We start from the raw sequence: 26,825 nt of genomic DNA on the forward strand, positions 1-26,825 counted from the left end.
TACAAAGCTCTCAGAATCATCCTAAAAATATGTCTAATAATATTCCACAGAGAAAACAAATGCCGCTTTTTAACGAGCAATACAGAAACGACATCATTGGTTTGCTACTCAGAATGCAGAGTTTCTTTTTGCTTTACCAGTAATAGAAAACAGCGTGCTTTTACAATCAGGTCTTTTGAGATGACCTCCGTTCTACTGCAATAATTAGGAGACGGTGCAAGCAATGTTTGACTGGACTCGAGATCGAGGGAGGATGGCACAGTCCGACCTGAAAAACAAGAGGATACCGTGTACCAGGACTCTAACAAAAGCCACTTCCTCCTGCCTTGGCCAAAACGGCGGGAATCCAGAAACTTCCACAAGGGTCAATGCTCCTGAAAAATGACTAACTTCGCAACATTTCCAAGACGAACAGAAGCCACATGTTCTACTAGAACGACTCCTAGAAGTCGTAGAAAAAAACAGCAGCACACCTATCAATGTGTGGCGCATTAGAGGCAGGTAAATGTAGCGTCATCCCTATTCCAATAGCCACAAACCTGTAAGAGGTTTGCCAACACTAGAAGCATAGAGTTGAAGGATCCCTGTATTGTACTGTTTGGGCAGGGCCAGTTAGGCGCACCAAATTGGCCCCACTGCCTTTTAAAAAGGGGAAGGCGGATTTGCCAAACGATACTTTGCCTCTAGTGGCACTCACTCCTGCAATTTTCATTGAAAGAGCCCCAGGTTTTTTTTTTTTTCCAGTGGAAAAGGTTGCTGCTTCCTGCTGAATATTAGCACAGTGGTGTGCGTTAAGTGTAACCCATGGGCACTGTGATTGCAAGCCTAGTATCCTTTCAGGACCATGGCACAAAGAACAGTTGCTATTGATTTTCTCCGCTTCCCGCTGATGCAGAGTTTGTTCACTCTGAAGCTTTATGAAGACAGCGATTGTTCCCATTTTCTTTTGTGTGTATAGTGTCTCTACATTTACAACAGAAGCGACAGACCATAAACTGTGTGTAGATTAAATATAAATACTGACATGCTTTGTGTCCGCTTCGAGACAACAAGGCGATTCACGAACCACTGTGAGCCATAATGCAGCCCTGCCCAGATGCCTTTTGACTGAAAACGCAATATAACTTTGACCCCGGAGTACATGCTTCCATTATATTCATCTAGTGACCGAAGTGTGATGTTTTCTTACTGGCTAGAGCCAGTGTCCGCCGTCAGTGACCAAATGGAAAGAAGGAAAAATGTAGAATCAGGTCTCTGGAAGCACTCCACGGGATGGGTTGAAAATCTCCAAGATGTTATTCTCCTATGCCAAAAGTACCACGAGTTAAATTTCAAGAGCCTCCTTCAATCATTATGCAGACATGAGGTATTCGACAAGCAACAGTGCTACTATGATGCTTACGTTAGAGGACCTCAGTCCATCAATAATGACCTCGTCCTATTGGGAGAAAGCATGGAAGACCAGAGACGACTGGCATAAACAAGAAAACGGAGACATCCTAGAAGCAGACCTGAAAGAACTTGGACTGAGGTTTTTAAACCATTGCATTATTTTTCGATTTTTTTCTTCTTGTTTCTTTTCACTGCAAATGCCAAATGATTGCATAAAAGGTCCAGCAGGCTCAAAAGTGATAATAAACTTACATCGTAATACCTTAAGGGACTAGACATTTGCTAGTCATGTTCAGTGACACCGAAGACTAATCAGTCCATCATTAAGCACTGTAAAAAGCATAGATTTATTTTTAAAGCAACCCAGGGCTTGGGAGTATGTCCTATTCCAAGAAGCAATTGTGGTGTAATCAAAGGCCCCAGGCCAATAGAGCTGAAAGACCCATTGGAAAAATGACCTGCTAGCCTTCATAAAAACTAAAATCTGCATGCTGAAAACAGGCCTATTAAGACAGACTGTGGGGTTTCTGCAAGTAACACATGGGAGGGCCATGTTAAAACAATGCCTAGCTGTCATTACAAAAGGAAAAGCAGCATTTTAATTTACAGTGGCAGGAGAAATTTAAACGTCCGTTTCACATGAAAAATCAGAGTTTCAAACAATGACACCAAAATGGCTTTGCCTGTGCGTTTGCAGTTTAAAGAAAGACATGAGAAAAATGCTCCCCCCGCTAACAAAGATGTCAGGGAAAAGACATGGGGCCTCAATACAAGTCCAGCGGTAACCCTGTCGGTGCTACCGATGGGTTGCCGCCAGAGGTACCATTAGGGCAATAAATGTCCTGGTGGGCCGGGAAGCTGGGATGCCGGTAAAAGTTAGTCCATGGAAGCATTGGCACCGTTACTAACGCTGCCAATGCTTCATGCTTCAGTGATGAGTTTGCCTGCTGGAGGTGCTGCCCCCCGTAGGGCAAGATCGATCAGGTGCAGCGGCCCGGGCAGGCAAACTTGTAATTTGCTGGTCCAGAAACAAGGGTGCCGTACCGGCACGCTTGTTTACTAACAACGAGGCCCATAGTGTGTGTTGACAAGATGTAATGTATATTATGCATCACATGCAAAATACTGGCAACAATTGAAAAAAAAACTTTTCTTCCAGCCTGGCTTGCATCCCAGTTGTTTGCAACTGCAATAAAGGGTGCCTGCTAAGGGTGTTGAAAACAAACTTTCCTCAGACTTGGTGTCTCTCAAAGCTCATTTCTGTGGAGGGCAGATGGTCTAGCCAGTGCATGACTGGATTGTAGGGGGAGGTGTGAAAACAGAGGTTACAATCAAGTCTGCACTTTGGAAAACCTGCAGGAAAATAGAAGTTTTTCAGATCAAAATGATGGTCCCCGACAGATAAAAGGACAGGATGCCAGATGTCTGCAGCGGCGGATCTCTGCATTGGCCGGTGCATCCCAAGTATTTACAATTTACAGCTTACACTTCAAACGACAAAGAGACTAATAAAAAATGAAATAAATCTGGTCACAGGTTGGCCCAGAGTGGCAAAGCTACAATTTGCATAACATGAAAATGTCATATTAATTTTAAAGTACTGTTATCATTTAGATGTTTTTCTCTGCCTCCATTTTTGAGACATGCTTTAGATAATTTCCAGGTGATTTTGATGAAATAAAATTCATCCACGTGTGACTTAGGGAATTGCAATGAGCGGCTAAAAGGTGTTCCTGGCTGCGCTGAACAGGTCCCAGATTTGAGAATTGGCGTGCTGGTGGAGGGTAAAATTACATGTTCCTAACTATTATGCTTTTTGTGAAAATGGCAGAAAATTGTCAAATGGCCGTGCAACATGGTGCAGATCCGGCTGTTTTCTTAAATTCCCCATGATTAGCTGAATCGGAAAATATAGACATTATGGCAGCTACTAGTACATCACAAAGCTTTTGACACAACTAGATTTTTGCCAAAAGCTAACATGAAAACAAAAGGGGATGCCTAATGGGAATTGCCATATGTCTGCTCCAGACTCTTAAACCAATCCTTAAAGAGAGGCTGTATTTGGGAGGAGGGGGGGGGAGGGTGACTGTCCAATCCTACTTGCAGGAATTCTTGAGTGTGGAGTGGCCAGACCCCTGCCCTATCCTCCCACGGGGTCCAAAAATGCAGCTGGCGTTCCTGAAGCGTAAACCAGGTTTTTAAATGTAAGAAGAATTGAACTCTCTGGAACCAAAAAGGTGGGGAATCTGCATGCCTTCAATCTTTCCCTTTATAGTGGGCAGGGGGAGGGGCAAAGCTGTGTAGATCCTTAGCCTATTTAAGAAAAAATATTAATTGTATTAATTCCCCATTCGGCAGAACACCACAGGATGATTTTTGTTAAAATTCAAGTTCATTCCCACTTGCGCAGAAAATTATAGTCTGTAATTTAAGTGGGCAAACTTTCTGTTCAGCTTCCCCAACACAGACCTTTCAGTGGAGGCGGTTTTGGAATCCAATTACTCAAAATCATTCCAATTTTTCTGTCCGACTTTCCCAACACAGACCAAAGTAGGGGAGGGTTCTGAAAAACAAACTGCTTAATCCCCCTGTGTTTATTTTAAAGCAAAAGTGGGGGTGAAATTAGAATTGCCATATTCATTTGTATCAATCGATAAACTAAACTGCTTGCCTTTTAAGGGCATAGGAAAATCGAAATTGCACCCCTCTACACATGTAAATTGCTTCTGTTCATTTACCGGTGTTGATTACTTATGAAGTGAAATCGCTATAAAGAGAAGTATTGTGATTTGTGTTTTTCCCAACCAACGTTTGTGATTTGTGTAACAAGAACTTTAATTGTGAGCCACAGAGAAGATGGAATGTGTCATTTTAGTGTGATCTCCATTTTCAATTATTCAAATAAATACAAATATATTTCCTGTACACCAGCCTGATCCTTAGCTCATTGGTAGCGCAGGGGGTGTAATCCAACGGATATTGGATGAATCAGAAATAGGGCTGAATAAAGAACTGACATTAAACCATTTGTTGTGCGACACCTGGCTTGAAGAGGGAAGGAACCCCTGTATTGAGGTTGGCCTCTCAATAAACCATTACAAGAAAAGACTACACATTAGAGAAACATGCACTGAAAATGTTTTCCGCCCTCGCTGCCACAACATTCTACTCCAATGTATTCCATGGACGACCCCAAACAGAGAATGCCATAAACAGCCCTCCTAACCCACTCCTTTGGGGATTGCAGCTAAGAAAGACAACGTGCTGCAAAGGATACTTGCATTTGGTTACATTTCCATTGCAACTTCAAGAACTAGGGTGCTCAGAAAAGTTGATATTTGCGAGTTTGTTTGGCTTAGCCAATGTTACTCTCATCACGACTTGACACACCAAAGCACACTATTTTGGATTAAAAGCAGAAGGTGCTTGCGTTCCACTTGCAGGATACAGCAGGACCTTTCGAAGACATCCCGGGCCGAATCCAGGTGCATGACATTTTACAAAGGAGACTAACTTTGGGGTTTAATGTGGTCCTCTGGGTTGGTATAAATGAATGAATGCAGGTTTGAAACATTACATTTACTAAGAAAAATGGTGGTATTTGTGGGAGGCTGTCATATAAAGAAAGTTACTCTTGTGTTGTTCAATTTGGAAACAGATAAAGGCCCCAAAACTGTAAATAATAAACCTAGCCCCCACCACCCTCCACACACACACAATCGGTTTGTCTCATGGTGCCTCACCTTCTGGTGAAAACCACTGAAAGATTCAGTTTTGAGACAGTTTTTGTGAGGCCCACCTCTGTCTGCATATAACTACCATTATTGCAACCACTGGTGTTAGGTGGCAGCCAAAGCATTTGCAATTAAGGACCGCTGCAGCATAGGGGTTTGTGTTGCCGAGGAATCAAATGCGCTCATTTGCTTAGAGGTGCAAGCAATAACACACAAAGGTTTCTACTCGAAACCGCAGGTTAACTTGGAGTAAACCTATAAGTGGGGGATGGTGAGACGGGGGGCGGCTGTGTGTGCTGCTTCCGCAAATTAGAGTGTGCTGTGTCTCTTATCCATTTCATTAACTACCTTGAAAGCTATTTGGGTTTTCTAATTTGCAGAAAACAGATAAGGTATTTAACAATAATTGTATTTTATTTAGCAGTTAAAAGGAGAGCACATTACCAAGGTAAGCTGAATAAAATCTGTAATAAACCCATTCATCTTTTGTATGCAGTGAATTAACATTATATGTTCAGTTGTTATCTGCTGATTTCATTCTGCCAAATTAAACGCCAGCTCCATCCTGCTTTTAAAGATTGCTTTATTGTGTACGCTAATCATATTCCAGCAACCTTCACCTCACAGCATAAGTCAATTAAACTTGCATGCGATATCCACGGTTCTCCCTTCCTAAGTAACTATTATAATGGCCTGTAATCAAGCATCAGTGGCACCACAATGCACTGTCCCTCACCGGCCCGAGATAAAAACCCTATTTCTACTGCCATTGTCTCTTGTGGGAAATATGGGAGGGGGAATCAGCAACTGTTGTGATGATGGCATGTTTGGCAGATGGGCGCAACCCCTCATAAATGTAAAGACGGGCTACCTGCCAGGGAACGCTAGTGCCTACTACCACCTGCCATGCCCTGAGATGTTGTCATGTAGCATGCTAAGGAAATCAGAACAAAAAAACATCTGTTTTGGGCCAACTACCAGAATCAGGCTGGTCGTAGCCATAGGCCCCTCTCGCCATTGTTCACTGAATGCACTCTGTGGGATGGGGGTTGCAAGCAGAAGCAATATCCCACTATCCCATTGTGTGAGGAAGTCAACCATCCGTACGGGGAGTGTGCGCTCGCCTGGGCTTTTTTGATTTTTTGGAAACGAAAATTAATGATGGGAGATCAACCTCCGAAACTGTGTGAGGCCATTCCGCACACATTTTCCTTTCTCACTGCATGACAAAGGCATAGTCATGTGTACTTTGGGAGGACACAGCTTACGGGTGAAGTCCTTCCCTGTCATCTTCAGCTGGAATGCAACAGCCACGGGTACATCAAAGCACCTCAAGAAGGGGGAAGGCGACACCTTCCTCCGGCCATGGGCAGCCTAATTAAAATATCAAAGGCTCCATGGGTTTGCCTTCCAATTGTCTAAACTGCTGGTGGCAGCGCATACTAATAGGAATTCATTGGAACAGGCCTGCGCCAGGCTTGATCACAGAATGGACAAGAAGAAGGCAGGACTAACACCTCTTGGATATGCAATGTGTCAACTTGAAGCTGGTTCCCACCCCTCTGTATGAAGGAGAGTGAATGGCATGTCTGGGTCCACTATTTACCATAGGCAACCCCTGCAGAGCGGACCCTTTTCAGAGGGATCAAGTATGTGATTTGAGGGGGACAGAAGTCAGTTCTCACCACAAACTTCAAGGGAGACCTGTGGTTTGATCAAGAGCCAGAGAGGGCTCAGTTAACCAGAGAGACACTTTGATCTACAACAGACAGGAAGATGGGTCAGACTAAGGAGTACATGTCACCTCTTACCTTTCCTGTTACAAAGCACTCTGGTCCTGACCTCACGTATAACAAAAGATTGTTGGTAGGGACCCAGAATTGGTACTGTCTGCCTTACATCTTACACCAGTGAACGAAGGCCAGGATTTCCAATGGGGAAGCAAGATCTCTCCCCTAAACATCTCCGAAGCAACAGAGGGAGATACCGGACTCAGAGGACCAGTCCAACAGCCCCAGAACCGGTATCCAGCCAGCACACAGTATGTCCTGCTAGGTTCTGCCAGCAAGCTTCCTAGGTGGGATGTGACAGACAGTCTCTGAACAAAGGACAAAGCTGTTGCCTGCAAACACTCTTCAGCTTTTGGCCGTCCGCCTTCAAAGATGACACGATCACTGCGAAGAAGCTATGAGGAGTGCCACAAAAAGCATCAACCAGTGTTCATCTTTTAAGGACATTTTCGAGCCAGTCAAGCCCTCGAAACGTGACTGGCTGCACCACTGACTGTTGCAACGCTGCAGTCACTAAAGCCGTCCGAGATGACTCGACCAGCGTTCCAGATCCACCAACCAGCACAGAGACAACGATTCTTGACCCTGAGCCACTGTGTAGGCCAGCCTGCAGCCATCCGTCCAGTCTCAATTGCCGAACTGCCTGCCGCTTTATACCCCTCCCCCCCACAGCTGTCTCCCGTCTTGAACTCTGTCGTTATAGATGCAAAGTGTCCTGGAACCGACACGGCACTGTCGAGCATCAAGATCATCTCGCGCAGCAGGTTTATTGTGGTTCTTTTCCCCAGGACCTTCTCTGAAGGCGTCTATTGACATTTACAACCCCTTGCTCATTTGCTGCTGAAACCAAATATCCTTGAACAGTTAAAACCGACTGCTTTACAGAATACCCTTCTGCCAGTATCCAGAGTGCATCCCTTTCCTTCACGAAACTGTCTGTCCTCTCTGTTCCTTTCCAGGGTGAGTTGTATTTTGTAGTGGGCTAGAACGGTCTGTTGTAATAATAATAATAAAATAGATATTTTTATACAACCTTGACTGGACAGTCTCTTTCATCATTGGGTAATAATTGTATTTTCGCTGTGTTGCACCTAACCAACGATCCACGACCATGCGGAGATAAGCCTGCCGTACCGTCCACGTTACCAAAATTGGACAAGGAAGTTTATAAATTACTTGTGTTTCCAACCTGTTTGGATCCCTTCTGGTGTACTCGAGGTGTGGGACTGAATGATTGTTTAGAAACCGATATTCGTCCCTGGACCACTGATGCCCCATGAAGTTTATTTGTTGCACATTCCCCATGCCCAACTTCTCTTTCAAACTGCCAGGAACTCAATTCTGTAGGCCAATAGAATTAACGTGTCACCCCACTGTTAGATTTGAATGCACTATGCGTGGGTAATGATTTCCTTACAGCAACTTCAGGGACATTGGCCACTTCACTACACCAATAATAAAAGGCCAAACAATCAGTTTTATTGTCTGTGCCTACCCTAAAAACAGAGATGTATCAATCCTGAAAATCCCAAGCTCTGTTCAGGGACCTCAGGAATGTTCACATTCCATTAGTTTCTCTTTTGACCCATTAAACCTTTCCCCAGACCCTGTCCGTCCACAATCTCAAAAAGAACTAGTGCTGTAGTCGAGGGACTTGGATCAGCCCGGGAGTCAAAGATAACAAACCACGATCCAAGCCAATTAAAAGTCAAGAAATGGGACACGGAAGAAGAACGTCAAGGAAATGATACAAACAATAGCTTCCAAAAGCACACACAACCACATAACTTCAGCTAAAGCAAGCCTTTAGGGGTGGGACTGCAAAGGAAGGACTAATGCACATTTGCAAGTCCATAAAAATGATCTCCAAAGTGCTTCCCATCATTTGTGACCTATCGGGGATGGCTCCTCATCCCCCTGTATTTGCCTTTGGGATTGCATTATAGGTGCATACATGAGACATACGTTTGCATCTCCACTTGCAATAGTAAAAACCTTGGTTCATATTTGAGTCACTGATTTCCCCAAAAGTACCTCTTGGCTCAAAGATTCCCTTTATCTGAGATTCTAATTTATTTGACGACATTTTCGCAACATTAGCAGCTTGATTCAAGTACTTCAAATAAACATTCAATAGCCAATGTGGAATGGTTGACCAATGGACTCTGGTCTCAGTCAAAGAGAACAGACCAGTTTTAGGGAATCAGAAGAAGTCATCATGCAGGCACACAAAGCAACATGAGAAAGTACCACCCGGTATATTGATGGACCACCCTGCAGACACCGCAGTTATGTTCTAACACTAATAAAGCAACCTTTCCAAATATGTGGCCTCTTGAAACTAAATATAGAGTCACCTGCTCAACCCGTTAGACATAAGAGGTATAATCAGACTTGTAAATGACAGGTAAGAGGTTTAAAAAAAAAATAAAGTGTGGATTTCCTTCAGGGAAATAGGAATTGAATTCCAGAGGTGTGGTGCCAGAAGCATCTGCCCCTAGTTAAGGCTATGTTCTATTTTGCTACTATTGGCTGAAGTCTAGAAGGGGATCTAGGCGTCCACAGTGGGATGTATGGAAGTGGTTTTTAACTGGTAAAGCGGAGAACAGACCTATAAGTCTTGAATTTGACTCCTGTGGATACTGAGAGTGAGTGCAAGGCGTGCAGCATTGTAATAACACACTCCTGGCCCCTGGTTCCAGCAATGGCTCGGGCAGGAGCGATCTCTATGCATTGCTGCATCTGCAGAAGATGGGCAGGCGGTCTAAGATCTGCATAGTGAAGGCTCAGTAGCGCCATCATCACATTGTCCACGGAGGCTTTCCGGGGACAGGAGACATGGCTTTAGGATTTGGCAGGAGGCCGTTACATTAGTGATGATACAAATGGTCAAGCCCACTGAATCTGTCCATTTTCCAGACTGTTGGAGCATGTGGAGCCCCTGCCACTCCAAATGCGAGTTTCCTCTTTTGAATGCCTGACCATTAGAAGAACAAGTTACACTCTTACCTGGTAACGTTCTTTCGATGGGATGGTCCGAAGACGTATTCCATATCTATGACAGTAATCACCGGAGGACCCAATCCCCTCAAAGTCATTGTTTTGCTGCACCACATTTACAGGTAGATGTTCCTGCTGAACATCTGGAATGTACTTTCTATGACAGTCCTTGACCTGTGAGGTCATAGCTCTGCACCAAACCTTAGCCTGAGATCCTTAACACATGAATCCCCCCTAATACCCTGCAAACAATGACCAAATCTCATCTTGGTGAACCCTAGTGAGTATCATACAAGCTCGATTCACACTCTCCATGGCTTGTGCTCCACCCCTCTAAATATGCTTGCCTGTGGCCAATCAAATGCCCCACAAGGTACATTGTGTGCACTTACATTAACTGGCAGCTTTTATGCACACACAAAAAGGTGATGATCATCCCCATCAACTTTCCCTTCCTAAGTACACCGAAAACACCACCTGTTGGCATTAAATTGTATAGACTTGTTTTTCTTTGTTGTAAAATGCTCCATGCAATACAATTGCTCTGAAGAGTGCAACACACTGAAGAGAAACAGGAGTGGAGCGAGTGGAAGAGACGAAAGGGAAGAACTAAGACTTTTGAGCAGGTATGGCACACTCTTAAGAGAATGGGTGGGGAACGTTGGAGGGATAACATGGAGTGTTGCAGTTTGGGTGACCACTTTATATGGAACCAGATACCAAATTGATAATGCAAAACCCAGAAATAAGAGCTACTTGGGGAACACGATGGCACCTTTTACATTGGAGGAGGTGTAACAGGATATTAGGTCACAGAAGAGAAGAGGACTTAGCCTGACAAGATCCCAGTGAATCTTTTTAAGCACAAATTATTAGATGCCTTTGTAGTTATTCTAAACAGAAGGACCTTATTATTAATGAGGGAAAGACACAGGTTTTGGTGGTGGGAAGAAATAGGGGGGTAGGAGCTCAATTTACTATAAATAATGTATTTTTGGAAATCGTTCTGCATTTTGATTATGCAGTAGTTCATTTTGAGAAAACCCTATGGCGAGTTCCCCAGAAGGTGAAAGGTGTGACATTACCAAGAACAGCTGGGCAAACCGTCACCCCCATTGTCATGCTGGGAGATTGTAACCTCCCCAATCCCTGTGCAGCCATCTGCCTTAAACGTAGCTTCATCCTATATCACCACTTCCACTACTCCCTCCTTGACCAGCCTACCCGCTCTAGTGTAAACTCTCTTGGCTCTGTCTTTTGCTCTTATTTGCTCTCCTCCTCGGACCTCTCCATTGACCCCTCTCCCTTTTGATCACTCCATTTTCGACTTTAACATTTCAGTCACTTCATCTGCTACTCATCTCACCTCTTCAATGAGTAAGAAGAAATTCAAGCAGGACCTTCTTGCACCTTACCTTGATGATGTAAGAATCGCTCTCCTATCTTTTTCCGCTATTCATGCTTCTTCCATCAACCATTTTTTCTCTGACTTCCACTCTGCACTGATGACTCCAACCATACATTCACGCCTTCCTGTCCTCACCTTTGGATCACCTCTGTAATTCAGACCCTCAAAACAAACATGCGCGGTGATCTATGATGCTGGTGCAAATTACGGAACCTACCCTATTTGTAACCTACACAAATTCCTTTGCTGCCTTAACCTATACACTGGACTCTGCCAAATCCTCCTACTACACAAACCTAATCTCCTCATTTCACAATCAACCCTGCAAACTTTAACCTACCCTCCAATCTTTGCTCATTCTCCAAGCCAATATCCATCGCTTCAGCCCTTTCTAGTAATGACTTTGCTCAGTACCTTTCCTCTAAAAATATTCCACTCGTGACACTCTCACAGCCTTCCTTCTTCTCCCTCCCTGAACCCCCTCCTGTCCACCAACTCTTCCCCCTCTCTTCTACAGGTCGCCTATCTAACCTATTGGCACCCATCACTCAGAGTGCTAACCGATCTAGTGATCCTATCAACCCCTTTTCTGCTGGTCAAAGATGGTCACAATCACTTGCCCTTATCTACCTTCCTGAGCTCTTTAACTTCTCTCTTGATGCTGGGCTCTTCCCTGCATCCTTAAAATATGCAACCAACATATCCCTATTGCAGAAACCATCTGCTGACTCAAATGTTCGAGCAAACTATCACCCAGTGCCTCTTCTGTCCCATTATTCAGAAGTCCTTGGTGGGTGGTGTTTGACTGGATCTTTAAGTATCTTTAGGATGATGGCCTTGGAAATCCACTTCAATCTTGCTTCTCTAGTAAACGCTCCACCAAGACAGCACTCATACATCTCTCCAACTTTCTCTCTAATTCTCTCCACTCCAATCTCTCATCTATACTCATCAGTTTGGACCTTTCTGCCGTTATCAACACTGTCAAACACTCTTATCTCCCCTCACTCTCCAGGGTCTTGGGTTTCTCAAACCTGGTCTTGCCTGCATCGCCCTACTCCCTGGAAGGTCAAGCCATTAAAGTCTTTTGGAAGTCACAAAACTCTGACCCGACCCCTCTCCATGTTGGCATCCCCCAAGGATCATCTGCTCTACACCTCCACAGTGTCACAAGTTATCTTACTTCATGTCAAGCTAGGCCATAACACTTCTTGCTTGGGTTTGGCGACCTTGTTTTCTATGAGACTTAACCTTTGGACTTGTCAGACATTGGTCTCTGCATCCATTTGTGTGGTGTATACTGACTCTCCTGTCGTGGTGTCTTTGAATGTTTTACCTACTTTTGGTTGTGTTTCCCATTCTCATCCCCATTTTGTAAGCGTGCTGATGTGTTGAGAGAGAGTGAGCGAGATCGATATATATATATATATATTTGACCAGTCAGTAACCCATAACATCCTTGAGAGATGTAACACCCGAAGGATGTTTACCCAAACAACCAAAATTGAAACTGCTGAACAGCAATCTGAAATTTTACCAATGTTTCATAATGTTTGCATCAACACAAATCACCTCAGTGAAGAAATTTCCCATTCATTCTGGCCCTAAGACGACATGGGTTAACCATTAGCTTTACATTTCCAGTATCTAAATGGCTTAAGGAAGCCTACCGAAGGGATGAAATCATGGTCTACCTTGGTTGTCTTTTGCTTACAAGGAAAGGGCTGGTATATTCGTCATTTCTAGTTGTCCTTGTCCGAAAACAAGTTAGTTCAGTGTTCTCAATTTTCAACAAAGCTATCATGGACAACACTATGCATGCAATTTGCAAAAATTGAGGACAGTAAAACCAAATACATTGTGAACATGCAATTACAGGTGGCAGTGCAGGCCCCAGGTCTGCCTGTGCCCTGTGTGAGATTTTTTGGTGCACTGAGGTGAAGGCAGGGCGCCCTTTATTTGCTGCGTGGGGACGCCCTTGTGCGGCCGATCCCCCTGAGCGCACCATGAGCCGGCACTGACCGGTTACCTTTCTTAAGGAGAAAGGCATATATTAGACAAGAGAATACTTTCCGAGGATAGGGGAATTCAATGACTCTTTCTGATTGGGTGTCTCAAGCTTCAGAAGCCAATGGTATGGCACAGTTATCCTACTGCCGCAGAAAAAAAAACACTTCATCAGACGCTCCATAACCAAGCATCTCGGACCGCACTGGCAAGACCCCCACCCCGACAAAGAAAATCACCACCAACATTTGAATATCATGAATCGTACCTTTGAGACATAATCTTGTAGGCATCTGGCAGATAACAGCGGATATTCTCCATCTGTGCAGGATCCGAGTCACAGATTTTATCATCTGTCCTCCCATAGTTGGCACTTTCAATCATGATGACGTCTGTTCCTGGGCAGCGCAGCTCTATTGGATAGCTCTCGCAGGACAGCTCCCGCCTCACCACCGCCATTGGAATCGGGGCACGGCTGAAGGCTGCAGAGAGGAAGACAAGCGCATGGTCACGTGCCAGGAATGCGTTGCACGGGAGCACATTTCACAGCTCTTCAGTTCACTTGGCCACCATTGGTCAGTAACATTCTACTGGAGGCGGGGCTAAAGTATATTGACACCTCTGTCTTTTCTCTGTTTAAAAGTACGCATGCCACAGTACATCATAATCATCAGTGGACTTTGAGAGCAAAGAGATATGGAAGCGGTGCATCACAGAATGACTAACATTACAGAATGTACTAAATCAGAAGCATATTCCTGCTTTTTCTTGTGTACCGAAAAAAGTAGCGGAACTGTGCTCTTGGCACGGGAGAGGGTAGGCGGAAGCATAGTGCAACATGTGACAAGGTGTTGTGGCCGGGGCATTGCAGTAGTCCAAGTGTGTAGTAACTAAGGCTCCTATTACAACTTTACACTTGCATAAGGACATGAATGGACACACCCTATATAGAGAATGGTGAATATGCTTGTAAAAAGTAGAGGAATGGTAAAGAGAAAACAATAAAAGTAGTGGAACGTCTCTCCCGAGCTTTCCCGCTCACTTCGACCACTGCTTTTACATGGCCCTCCTTTTATTCCCCTTGTGATTAATGTGCACCGTGACATGTGTGGGACACGAGGCCCAGCAGAAGAGACTACCCAAGACTCTTCTATTTAAGAAAGATTTCAGTCTAACATTTGATATTTTCTGGACAGATGTGGAATTTGCCTTGGGTCATGCTTAGTTTTGGCTCCTAAGCGATGCTGCAAGCGCCGACTACAAGTCAAAATATTGGCACGAGAAGTGAAGAGCTGAGAAATGGGATGTGAGGTGGGACACAGCCTGTTGGGGCAGGGGGATGTGTGCTTGGCTCGCTATCCACTGATTGACTGCCCATGGCCATGCCAGTTGCATGCCCATTTGCACTCAGTACCTGCCCATTCCCAACCAAAATACATTCCACTGGGATCTCTTTAAACTAGCTCTGTGCTCTTAAGGGATGTCTATGTTATTTTTAGGCAGTCTTCTGAAAGGTAAAATCGTATGTGCAGCTGTAAACCAGCCCTTTGTGCAATAAGAATGCACTTACCAAGTGTGCCTTCAGCTATTTCATATATAAGCACAATGTGTGTCCTCAGATGTGTTCCATGCACTGAATTTGCGATATAATCCGACAGTGACGCAACCAGCAGGTCTGGCTCTTGAATAAGCATTATGTAGGCATTTGGCAGGCTCTGCTGCCATCTGGCTAGGTGGTAACACAATATGTAAGCTGTAACTATCATATGGCCAGATAATAACATTATGCCACCAACTGGAAAATGCCTATCCATGCCTACACAACAGCAAAAACGCCTGGCTTTGACAATGTCCATTTGTTTTTGTCTCTTGATATGGTTGGCATGCTCTTTCCATTCTACATGTACTTTGCTACTTGTTGTGCATTTCTTCTCCACACCCCTTCTCTCCCTATAGACTGAGCTACGTTTCTCCGGCTCAGTGTTGGAATCCCTTCCTTCAGGCCTATCCTTTGTTCACTTTATTTATGTATTTACTGGGCAGAGCAATGCTCTTCTGACCACAAAATAACTTACAGTAGATAAGAAATCAGATTGGATGGGAAGCAGTGAGTTTATTACAATGGGAGGAGGAGGGGGAGTTTGAGTGACATTCTGGCCAAGCTGTGGGGGGGGGCGCTAATGGAACAGTCACCAGGGAGAATATATGGCTGGACATACACAAATTAAGAACAAACAACATTAGACATTTTTAAGTGCAGGTAGGTGGTACGGTCAGCTGTGTTAGGAATGCAACCGTGACGGATGATGTGCTGCAGTGGAGGCAGAGAAACTGATGGACAGAGACCGGTTAGAGGCGAGTGAAAAAATGTTAGCTAGAAGGTTTCGAACAAATGCTCTGCCCCACTTCATCCCTAACCTCTCCTCCTACTCTGTCTGCCTTTGTTGATCTTCCAAGTAGGTGGCACCTCCCCAGCTCTTCCAGCTGCCGCGGCCTTGTCTGGCCGAAGGAAGAGGAACTTGCCTAAAATGGCTCCTCTGCCTCAGCTTATGTTATTCGGGCTGGAACGTACATGACCAGCAGTGAGATGACGCAACGGTCGTCAGATTTCCTTTCATCTTTCTCCACCGCCTCTCTGCTGCTTAGCAGTGTGGAGAAGGAGGTGCCGAGGATGCGATGAAGGAATCCAAATTCCCTTATCGATCAGCATTGTGTATTGAAAAGTCAAACCAGCAAAACAATGATATAATGCCATATTTGTAGGCTTGCAACCATACGCGGCAGTACGAAACGATTTACACGTGCTGAGAACGAATTAAACTAAAAGAAGGTAATTGTCGTCATGCTACCCCTTGCATCATCAGGAAGACCTTTTGATGAAAACCTGAAAGATCGGGTTTGGCCACGTCAAGCGCGCCGGTGGCCTGATCATCAATCGGTTCTTTATCCATTAAGGAATCCTCTATGTTTTCTGAATAAGCCCTACAATCAAAGGGCCGTTCTTCAGTTCCCATCGAGAAGACTACTGCCGGAGCCTTAGCCATAGTGCAACACAATGAATGCAGTACTTAGTGCGGCTCGGGTTTCTACACCGTCGGAAACCTGCGCGTCTCAAATCTTTCTGAAGGAATGCTGGGATTCCAAAATAAAACTCCCTATTATTTGAATTTAAAAAAAAACCTATAGGACCAAAGGGAGGGTCTTTCCGGCAGAATTACTCTTTGTAGGCTTCTATAAAGACAAGGGGAACCACTAAAGATGGACTCAGAAACCCAGTCTCTGGTTACGCTGTTTGCTTTACGCTTAGCCGCCCGATAGCAGCCAGGAAGCAGCGTGTGCGGCTAGGCCCCTTTAGAACAGCAAGCAACAGATTAGTCAGCCAAGAGTAAAACGATTCTTAGTACAGAAAAGGATTGGAATGAAAGGACAAACGTAACAGGTGTTAAGATGGCTGCCTCCACGCGACACAGATCGCTCACTACCTTCAGAATTCTATACAGCTCCGGCAGGCTACACTGGGTCTCACTGTCCATCTTTTGTTACTGTTCCGCGCTTGTTCCTTCCAAACCAACAAAGAAAAGAAAAACCTTTCCTATGTTTATTCTCAGCAGTCAATACAATCAGCAGGAAACAAGCGCTTCCTTCCAAAGGGAGACTGAAGAAGCGCAATCGAACCGCTCCACGCTAGGGAAAAGAAGTGACGGCGGGCCCAGTCACCAGAGAGCAAAGCTCGACATTCCATCAGGCCACTGCATTGATCCATTAAGTCACTGCACTGGCCATTATCCTAGTTAATTAAAAACGTAATTATCTTGCTTAATAATGAAATGTTTGACTGAGGAAATTAGATGGCAAAGCTAATTGAAAGCAACAGCCGCCCACCCGCTCTTTAAAGCGCACCTGCCTGCATAGCCACACTAGCTCACGGGCATCGCCTCTCTGCGTCATCCCAGGAAAGTTGCGGGCCTATTACACAAGATATTTTAGCATTTGATTAGCTGTGTGATAATTACAAACCAATAATTCGGCGACATTAAACGAAAGCCATTTGTAGCTAAGGTCAAAAGTTTTAAAAACAGAGCTAGATTTCAAAGTTTACTTCTTGGGGAAATTGGAAAGGCAACAGCAATTCAGGCGTAATGTAGGCCGCCATTGCCTCACTGAGCTTTCCAGTTAACTGAACAAACAATACGTGTTTTCTTATGGCCTTGTGGTTGCATGAAATTGACTGCAGGCTTGCAAGCGAGGAAGGACTACGCAGAGCTAAAGTTGCGGTAACGCTGGCCAGCTTTTACACGTTTTACGCTGCTGGAACCAATATGACAGTGTCTGTTTTAGAACATGGTGGCACAGTTCATGCAGTGCCTCCCCCGACTGGGAAGACATTCCTTTGGATTCAAGAAAAGGGGGCATTCCCTTTTTCCTGGTGGATCCACCTTTTATGTGTCCATGGCCGGTCAGACATCAGAAGTTTCATTTTGAAGACAACATGGAGCATGAACAAGCCAAGCAAGTACCCCCACATCCTTTTGGATCCATGTTTTCCCGCCAGTGGCGTGCCAGTCGGATGATTCTAGAAGCGGGTGGCTTCTGAAATTAGGGTTGCAGGGCCTGTGAATAAGACCTGAATAAATGTTGCTCTTTTATCTTTAAGCCTGCAATAGGACAATTTAGGAAGCCCAGAAGATGGCCATATTTGTGAAATTGGTGACATGTCTTGCTGGTGCTGCCATTTGCAGGCTGGGTATTTATCTCAGCAGCTTTGCCATACTGGCTCGTTACCACACTCTAAATGGTGGCACAGGCAGGGATGTCATTTCACCAAAATGCATGGGGTAGCAGAAGTGACATCACACGACCCTTGACCTCTGATGACATCACAGGAAGTGATGAAATTTGACCCCACCTCAAAGTGAAGTCACGGGAAGCGATGGAACACAATCTTTCACCCTTTGACAAAACAGGAAGAGGCATCACATAGAATTTTTCCTAAGTACTATATGAAAACTATGGTTCTGATATCACTATAATGTCATTTACATTTCATACAAGAATTGATCACCTTATGTATCGTTAATATCAATGCAAGCAGACGTCCAAGGCCAAATGATAATGATGTGTTATTATACAGCACTTACACTTAAGCACTTTATAAAGAACAAATATACATAATTATCACCCAACCTGTGTTGGTACTCATTGATCGTCCTCAGAAAGATGAAAGGCTAAGGTGTTTAACAGACTAAATCAGTGACTCGCCCCTGGATGTGTGCTCCATATAAACCTTTAATGTGTCTAGCAATTATTGTATAGAATTTCAGAAAGAAATTATTTGACCATATTCTTTCTTATTTAGGGTCACTACTCAAAGTGTTACACTTGTGGAACCCCCTGTTTTTTTAATTTTTTTATAAAGAGGCCTGAAAAAGGAAGCCAGCCTCTCCAGAGTCAACTACATATGTTACAGTGCTGGCCCCGGTAATGAGTTATTCTGTATCTGCATGCATTTGACCCAGCGGACGTCAAATTGTGGGCACCAGAGGATGTCTGGGGGTGCGTGAAGTTCTTTCAACCAGGAGCACAGTGCCTGCTTTTAGTAGAAAATGTAGGCAGTTCTGGCTTTTGGGGGGCCCACTAACAGTATTTTTACTGAATTGGGAGGGTAGCATAGACATGTTTGGATGCCACTGATCATATTCCCTTCTTGCCAAGGTCCTGAAGGGTAGGAACACCCAGCAGCAGAGTGCATGGCATCGGCATGTGGGACGAAGTTCTCATGATAGCGACTTTAATAAAGAAAACAGGGAAGGCAGCTTTTGCATGCTACTTACCTTTCATGGTCGCATTTCATAGGCCACAACCAACGATAGTCAACCCAGGGGAGGTGGAGTGTGGGGACGCCCCGTTCATATAGGTCTGCCAGACAACGCCGAGGCTTCAGTTTCCCCTTAGAAATTGTATACAGTGTTAACAGTTTGAGCTGTCAACCAGATTCATAGAATGTCAAAATTGATATATGTGTTCGAACCAACACATTGCTCCATGAAGCTGACATGTGCTGCTCTGAATGACATCACAGTGTGGGGCTTCCAGAGCTCGAGGACAAAACGAGCCAAGAAGCTAGGGGCAGTGAATTGTTCCGGCAGGGGCGTTGTTAGGGGGGGCTAAGGGGGCTATTGCCCCTGATCTTTCGGTTGTAGCCCCGGATAGACGCTCAGGAGCTACAGCCAAAAGACTAGCTAACCCCACGTCCCAACAGTACCGACATCAGCTTAGCCCCGGGTCTTTTCCAGACCTAGCAAATCCCCTGCGTTCCTGGATGCCATGTATCCAGGGTGGGCAAGACAAACAGGTGAGGCCCGTATATGGGCAGGTTACGAAACAGCAAATTACATGTTCTGAGGGCAATGTCAACCAGTGTAAAGACTGCAGGTTGGGAGGGATGCATGAATAAAACAGACCTTGGCCATATTAAAGAGGATGCGATTGGGGAATTGGGAAAGGACAGTATACAATATTCCTTGCTTGAAACTAAACTGAACCCGTGGAATAATTTTAAAAGGTCTGGTACAGGGCAGCAATAGTAGAGTGTACAGATGGGAATGCTGGAGTCCTTCTGGGGTTCACCTATCTGCATGGAGCTTGTGCTATCTTTTTGGGGTGTCATTAGGAGTTGGGCGGAGCACTAACAATGTGGCAGTAATGCTACTTCCGCTGCAATACCGCTGTGCCTAATCCACAGTTTGGCCGGAAAGTGGGAGGTAAGCATCTCCACTTTCTGCCCATTTGTGGCACTATTACCGCAGCACAATTTCGCCTGCATGCCCAATAGAGTCCTAATAGCGCTGGACCGAGTTGCAGTAACGCTATTTGTGTTGGCGTTATTCTGGCAGATTTACTGTTGGGATACCGCCAAGCTTGTGATAGAGCCCTTAATGGCCAGAAGCCTATGCCTGTATTCATGCAGATAAATCAGAACGAGGGTGGGGTCATTACTTCCGGATAATGACCTACCTCCCAAGTTCGACTCGGGCCATAGGTTGGTAAGGGGTCATAACCCCAAGCAATCATTTCCCCTTCCAAAGCGTATACCGTTATTAACACATAGTGATAATATCAATAAAGATTTTGAAATTTGTCGGTGAAGTACAAACTTTAGTTTAAAAGGGAGCAATATAATTACACAATGTGTAATACATTAAATGTGTTTTTAAATAACAGCTTTTATTTATAACGTATTTTCATTATAATCTGTGTTGAAATGGCGAGGTTTTTAGCATGTATTAACCGGAAACGCAAGAGGCAATGCATTCTCTATCCAAAAATGAATGCATTGTTCCATGTTTTAGCTTTCCTTTTAGTGCATCAAATTGGATGTTCCAGTCTTGCTGAAGGCCAAGGTAGAAAAGATTCTCCCAGAGAGGCAGTGCCTTGATGAAAGAAATCTTGCTGGGACATTGCACTGTTTCCATGCTTTCTGGCGTTTCCCGGTCCATGTCTGAATCTTTGAAATGCAGTCAATATCAGTAGTCATTGACTGCATTCTGATTCGCTAATAGGACATCAATAATGACCACCTAGTGATCGTTTATAATATGCCCTCGTGAAAATTGTGTTTGTGATGCTCACATCAGCACAGAATGCGATGAAGGGGGCTCTCAACGGCCACCAAAATAGTTGGGCCGTGGCGATACGGTATAATGCAGGGGATGTTAGAAACCGTGTGTGCGAAAAGAACAAGCGGAGTGATGTGTCATGGTTCATACGCAGGTTTTGATTCTTACAGGGGAACGAGGGTGGGAGGATAGAGACACCTCTCCATCTGGGGTAGGAGGTCTATCAGGGCCAGTGCAGATCCTGCCTCAAAGTTGGCATGGGGGAGTTGAGAGGGACCCTAGACCCTAGCTCTCGGATTGCCTCTCCAGGACTATTGGTACGTCTATACCAATCAGCATAGGGCCGGGTCTCTTCTTTTGCAGACAACACCAGGACCTTGCGAAACCCACACCATGTGAAGCCTGACGGAAATCCTGGGTCCAAAGGAGCAAGACAAAGTAGCACAATACCGAAAATACCAGTACCAGAATGGGTATATGTAGATCACATTGCAGAAGATTCGCTCGAAAACAATTTGAGCACATGTATTTGAACGGATTTGACTGCAAATATATGCAGAGGGATGGGTTAGGGCAATAATGAAAGTTGGGAGATATGAGGGAGCTGCAGGCAATCTCTAAAAAACAAAGCAAAAATCTATCAAATCATCATTGAGAAAATATTCTCGATGAGATAACATAGATCCCCATAATGCACTCAGGATCAAACAGGAAAATCAGGATTGGAGCAGCAGGAATGGAGTCGGGACCAGAAATGGCATGGACTGGGATTTTCCCTGCCCAAGACGAATGAGACACCCAACACCCAATTAGAGGAAGTCGACAACCTGGGTTTTTTAAAATTTTTTAAATGAAATTGTATGATGGTAGATGAACCTCTGGAAAATGTGTGGGGCTCATCTGCACATATTTTCCTTTGCTCACTGCATGGAATACGCATAGACCTGTGTACTCTGGGTGGACACAGCCTAAAGGCACAGTCCTCCCGGTCATATTTAGTTGGGCTACGACAGCAAGGATTACACTATGTAATTTCAGAAAGGGGAGGGCAAAACCTTCCACCTGCCATGGCCAGCCTAATTAACTAACAAAGCTCCATGGATCTGCCCTTTACATTTGTTTACCTCTGTTGATGGTGGCAGCTTTGCATACTAATCAGAGTTTAATCCAAACACCTGGGGCCTGGCTGCAGAGGCTGACAAAGGAGACAGGAAACCCCCAAAACCCTTTCATATGCACTGTCTCAACCTGATGCCAGCTCCCACTTGCAGTATCAATTGACAAGGAAACATCCTGCCTCGAATGGCATGTTTACAGTAGTCATCCCCAGAGGGAGACCCCATTCAGAAGGTAAGGGTATGTGAATTGACGGAGACAGAAAGTCTGTTCTCACTGCAGCTTCAAGAAAGACCTGCCGCTTTAATCTGAAACCACAGAGAGCTGCATTCACTTAAGAGACCCTTTGATCCAGAACAGACGGTAAGATGGATGGAACTTAATATTACATGTTTTCACCTCTTTACCTTTTCTGTTGCAAAGCACTCTGTTTATGACCTCATGCAGCATACAGGAGAATGTTGGTGGGGACTCAGGAGCAGTTCATTAAGGTGGGCTTCGAGTACACCAATCGGTTTGGTCCATTTGGCTATAAAAGAGGGCCACAACCCTCTTTTGGGGAGATCATCTGAAGAGTAGCAGGAGTTGCAAGAAGAACTCAGCATTGGATCCTGGCTGAAGGTACACTCTGTCTTACATCTTCCGCCAGTGAAGGAAGGCCAGGACATCCAAGATAGAAGCAAGATCCCTCCCCTAAACATTTCCCTGGGAACAGAGGAAGATTCTGAATCTAAAGGACCCTCAATCAGCTCCAGAACAGGTACTCAGCCAGCACACAACGTGCCCTGCTAGGCTCTGCAGCAAGCTTCCTAGGTGGGAAGTGCCATAGAGTTTCTGAACCAAACCAAGGACAAGGCAGCTGCCTGCAAACATTTCCTCTGCATTACTTTCCGGGGGGGCAAGTGGGGGAGGAGATGGGGCAAGGTGTTGGGGAGGTTGTAGTTTGTAATGTGCTAGGACAGTCTGTAGTGATAATAAAGTTAATAAAGTAGATATGTTCATACAAACTTGACTGGACAGTCCCTTTTATCATTGGGTAATAATTGCATTTTTGCTGTATTGTGACTAACCCACGATCCACAACCTTTTGGAGATAATGATGTTCCATCCACGTTACCAAAATTGGTCAAGGAGGTTTATAATTGACTTGTGTTTCCAATCTGTTCGGATCCTTTGTGGTGTACTAGAGGTGTGGGGCTGATTGATGGTTTAGAAAACAATATTCATCTCTGGACCACTGGTGCCCTAGAAGTTGATTTGTCACACCCAAGCCACCAACCGCAAACGGACCCCAGGGAAATGGTGGGATAGCAGAAAATGTGCTTAGACTAGAAAGCAATTACAGAGAAACAGGAGGTACTGAAATCCTCCCCAATCCTGTCAGAAACAAAACTCACCAACTCTTTAAGAGAATCATACGGAAAATGAGCAGCCTGATCACATGCCTGCCACTACAACAATGGAGATTGGAAAGAGGGTGGGGCTAGAAGCCTTCATAACGTTTTCCAGAATAAATGCCTGCCCCCATGGAAGTAACTCAGCTAGAGACTGGGCAAAGGATCAGGTGACAAAGGGCCACAACATCAAATGCTGGGTGAGGTCAGGAGAAGAGGATGCGGAGCAAGAGACCGGCAACAATGGTGTACTATGCGGAGAAGGATGTTGAGGAGACAATTGGAGTATAAAGAGAGACTGAAGGTAAGGTGTTGGGTTTAATAGGGTATCCCCAATTCAGTTGTTTGTGAGCGAGTGAGAGATGGACTGGAGGAAAGATAGAGAGAAAGGGTGAGTTAAGAGTAGGTGTGAAATAGACCGTGCGTGAGTGAAAGGGAGCCAAACGTGAGAATCAGGAGAGTAGAAGCCAGTGTAGGAGTGGGATCTGAGAAAACAGCAACAGCTGGGGATGGAGTATGGGTCAAGAAAGAGCAAGATGGCGGCAGAGAGGTAAAACCAGGAGAGCCAGCATAGGGAGAGTGGAAAGAGCAGTTGGAGGGTGACGATAGGAGAAGTGGGGGAAACCAGTAAGATCAGGGGGAGGTGAGTGTGGAGAAGGAGACAGAGTGAGGAGGAGGGGAAGTTGTGTGAAAGAGAGGAGACAATGGAGGGAGGAGAATATGCTGAGTTAACCATTGAAAGGAAAGACACATCACTAATAGGCAACCCATTTGGCCCTTTAGGAAGTCCATGAGGGAGAGAGTTACAGAAGGTCACAGGCTTTAGCCCCAGTGGGTAAGGGACAGATTCAGAGAGTATGTGTGTCATCCAGTGACAGTCTTCCAGTATTTTGGGAATCCTTGCGTTAGAATATAGAAACCTAGGCTAGAGAAGTGGGAGCTTACGTTCAGGTTGCGGGTAGCCACGGGGACCATGCCTAGTATGGGATCTCCAATCGATTGTCGCATACCTGTTTTCTTGTCTAATAAAAACGTAAACACTAGTCACTGTTGTGAAATTCTTGGAGAAATGTGACACAAACTCTTTGCTGTTGCATAGCGCATATAACTGAAGGAGTCTCTTGAAGTTAAGTGCCGAGTTATAGAAGCCACATGTCTGATAAGGGTCACACTGGGATACCAGAATGATGCCCTGATTGAGTAGGATTTACAATGTAATCATGCAAAGGGCGAGGCAAAGGGGACAAACATGACATAAAAGAATTAACACAGACAAGACTGAGCCTTAGTTTACTAGAAGAGTACTTATAGAAAGAGCAGAAAGGCTACAGGGGAAGGAGGAAGGTTCAGCAGAAAACCTGTTTTCATGGATATGTATTTATTTATTTTTTATGACGTGCCTAATACCGTACCCGAGTTTGGTTTCTAAGCACGGATCCCGTATTTGAACCTCCGTTACTCTATGTGGTCAATAGAAAACTGAATGCAAGAAACTCCCGGCTGAAATAGCATGAATGAACTAAGATACTACTGGGCTACTGCAGAAGTCATTGCCACAGCATTGGCATTCTGTACTTCTGTCGGCGATATGTAATTAGCATAGGTGGTATTTCCAAATGGTGGCCATCATACCACTGAGAAAAAATATCTGTGTGTATTTTGTGTCATGCAAAACATTATTCTAATGGCTAAAATGTACCACCAGTGGTAAACTGACTGCAAAATGCCAATGCCAAAACAGCAAGTCACACTGAGGGCACAAATATTGGCCCTGGCCACACGCACTTTCCGGTGACTTCCCGCTTATTATTTGAAAACGTGTAATGCATTATTTCCATTGCGAAATCAGAAAATGGGTACAAACAACTGTTGACATAAGTGTGAAGCGAATTATATTTTTTTCTTTTTAGGGAAAATGACCAAAATTAAGTCATTTTTCTGTGATTAGGTTTGATAGTGGCAATGCATTAAGCACTGATAGCACATCTGTCAGACCACTGAAGCAGATGTTTCACTCGATTGGTATATGGGGCTTCTGTAATTGGCAGTATTTCACAATTGGCAGCGAGAATGAGGCTCAGGCATACTATATGGGTAGCAATGATAATGACAGGGCATGAACTGTAGTCAAAGTATCAAGTATGCATGCGTTCTCATTTTCTCTATTTCTATGTAAAACGTGCCAATTTCTCTTAAAAAAGAACTAAAAAGGAACTATGTTTCTTTGTTAATTTCTCTGGGCTTGGGGTTTCTGTAGACCAGTGTTTGCAACCTGCAGCTATCCAGATGTTCCGGACTACGACACCCACGATCCTTCACCCTTGACTGTGCTGGTTTGAACTAATGGGAGTTGTAGTCCAAAGTGTCCGGACAGCCCAAGGTTGCAGACCGATGCTACAGGCAATTTAGAAAGCCCCGAAATGCAATGCATTCTAGATCCACAATTTCAGGTATGCAAGTTGTGCCTGGAGGCCGACTGATTTTTTAGGCCTGTGATGTATAAAAGGTTTTGAGTGAGTAAAGGAGCATTTGATATTGTGAGGCAGAGTCTGCATTGGAGATCTCACAGCGAGTTGATCTCTGAAACTCCAGGCCAGAGTAGTAGATTACATGTCTGCATGGCCAGTCTCAACATGTTTTCTGGTCTGCTCGGTCTCTGAAAAACCGAAACATGGGAAGGGTATTAAAAAACCCATAACATGGAAGACACAATGGAGTCAGCGATATATGTCACCCCTGATGCAGCAGAATAATGCCCTGGTGAGCAAGACATTCCAAGAAGGACGTGTATGTCACTTGTCTAAGCTCATCAGCATAGCCATGACTTTGAAATTGCCCTTGGCCCTGCAACGTCATAATTGGCCTTCACGGACAGTACATAAGTACCAGTCATTCAGACGACAATGAAAACTCGTAGTTGGAGAAAACCTGCTGCCAAAATCAACATTGGCACGAGAGCATTACAAGCCCACTGAAGGCCAGGTAACAGAACCAAACCTGGATAATCACACTGATGCCTAATGGATATGAAAAAGTGTGGCGAGGCATTCTTCCGTGTTCTCGTTGAGTGAAATGCCTCTGGCTCCACCTCTCGAATCACACAACTCACGAAGTCGGAGAAATATCCTGTGCTCCGGCTTATAGAAAGTACGAAGCAACAATGGTCGAGGCGATACAAGCGCCCGTCACAGCAGAGCAGGCATGGAATCATGGGAGGGCCTCGGTCAATGACATCTAAATGCCTTCATCCACAGAGGGCCGGAAATGGATGTCTCAAGAGGAGGTGCACGCCACTCTGGGCTTGTTCTAACCTGTGATAGTTTGCCAACATATGCATTTGCTTCTTTGCAAAACTAAAGTCCCTC

At 44.7% G+C, this 26,825-nt stretch overlaps 1 protein-coding gene across 11 annotated transcripts in view; it reads right to left on the minus strand.

Annotated features, from left to right (window-relative positions):
- ADGRL3 (adhesion G protein-coupled receptor L3) overlaps nucleotides 1-26,825 on the minus strand; it is a 1,472,013-nt gene that overhangs the window by 808,668 nt on the left and 636,520 nt on the right. For all 11 annotated transcript variants that reach the window (XM_069626103.1, XM_069626104.1, XM_069626102.1 and 8 more), the window contains one exon: nucleotides 13,603-13,816. In XM_069626103.1, the coding sequence (XP_069482204.1) occupies nucleotides 13,603-13,816 (214 nt within the window). The remainder of the gene's footprint in view (nucleotides 1-13,602; nucleotides 13,817-26,825) is intronic.

Source organism: Ambystoma mexicanum, chromosome 6p (genome assembly GCF_040938575.1).
Source record: "Ambystoma mexicanum isolate Mex_15411 chromosome 6p, UKY_AmexF1_1, whole genome shotgun sequence".
Taxonomy (NCBI): domain Eukaryota; kingdom Metazoa; phylum Chordata; class Amphibia; order Caudata; family Ambystomatidae; genus Ambystoma; species Ambystoma mexicanum.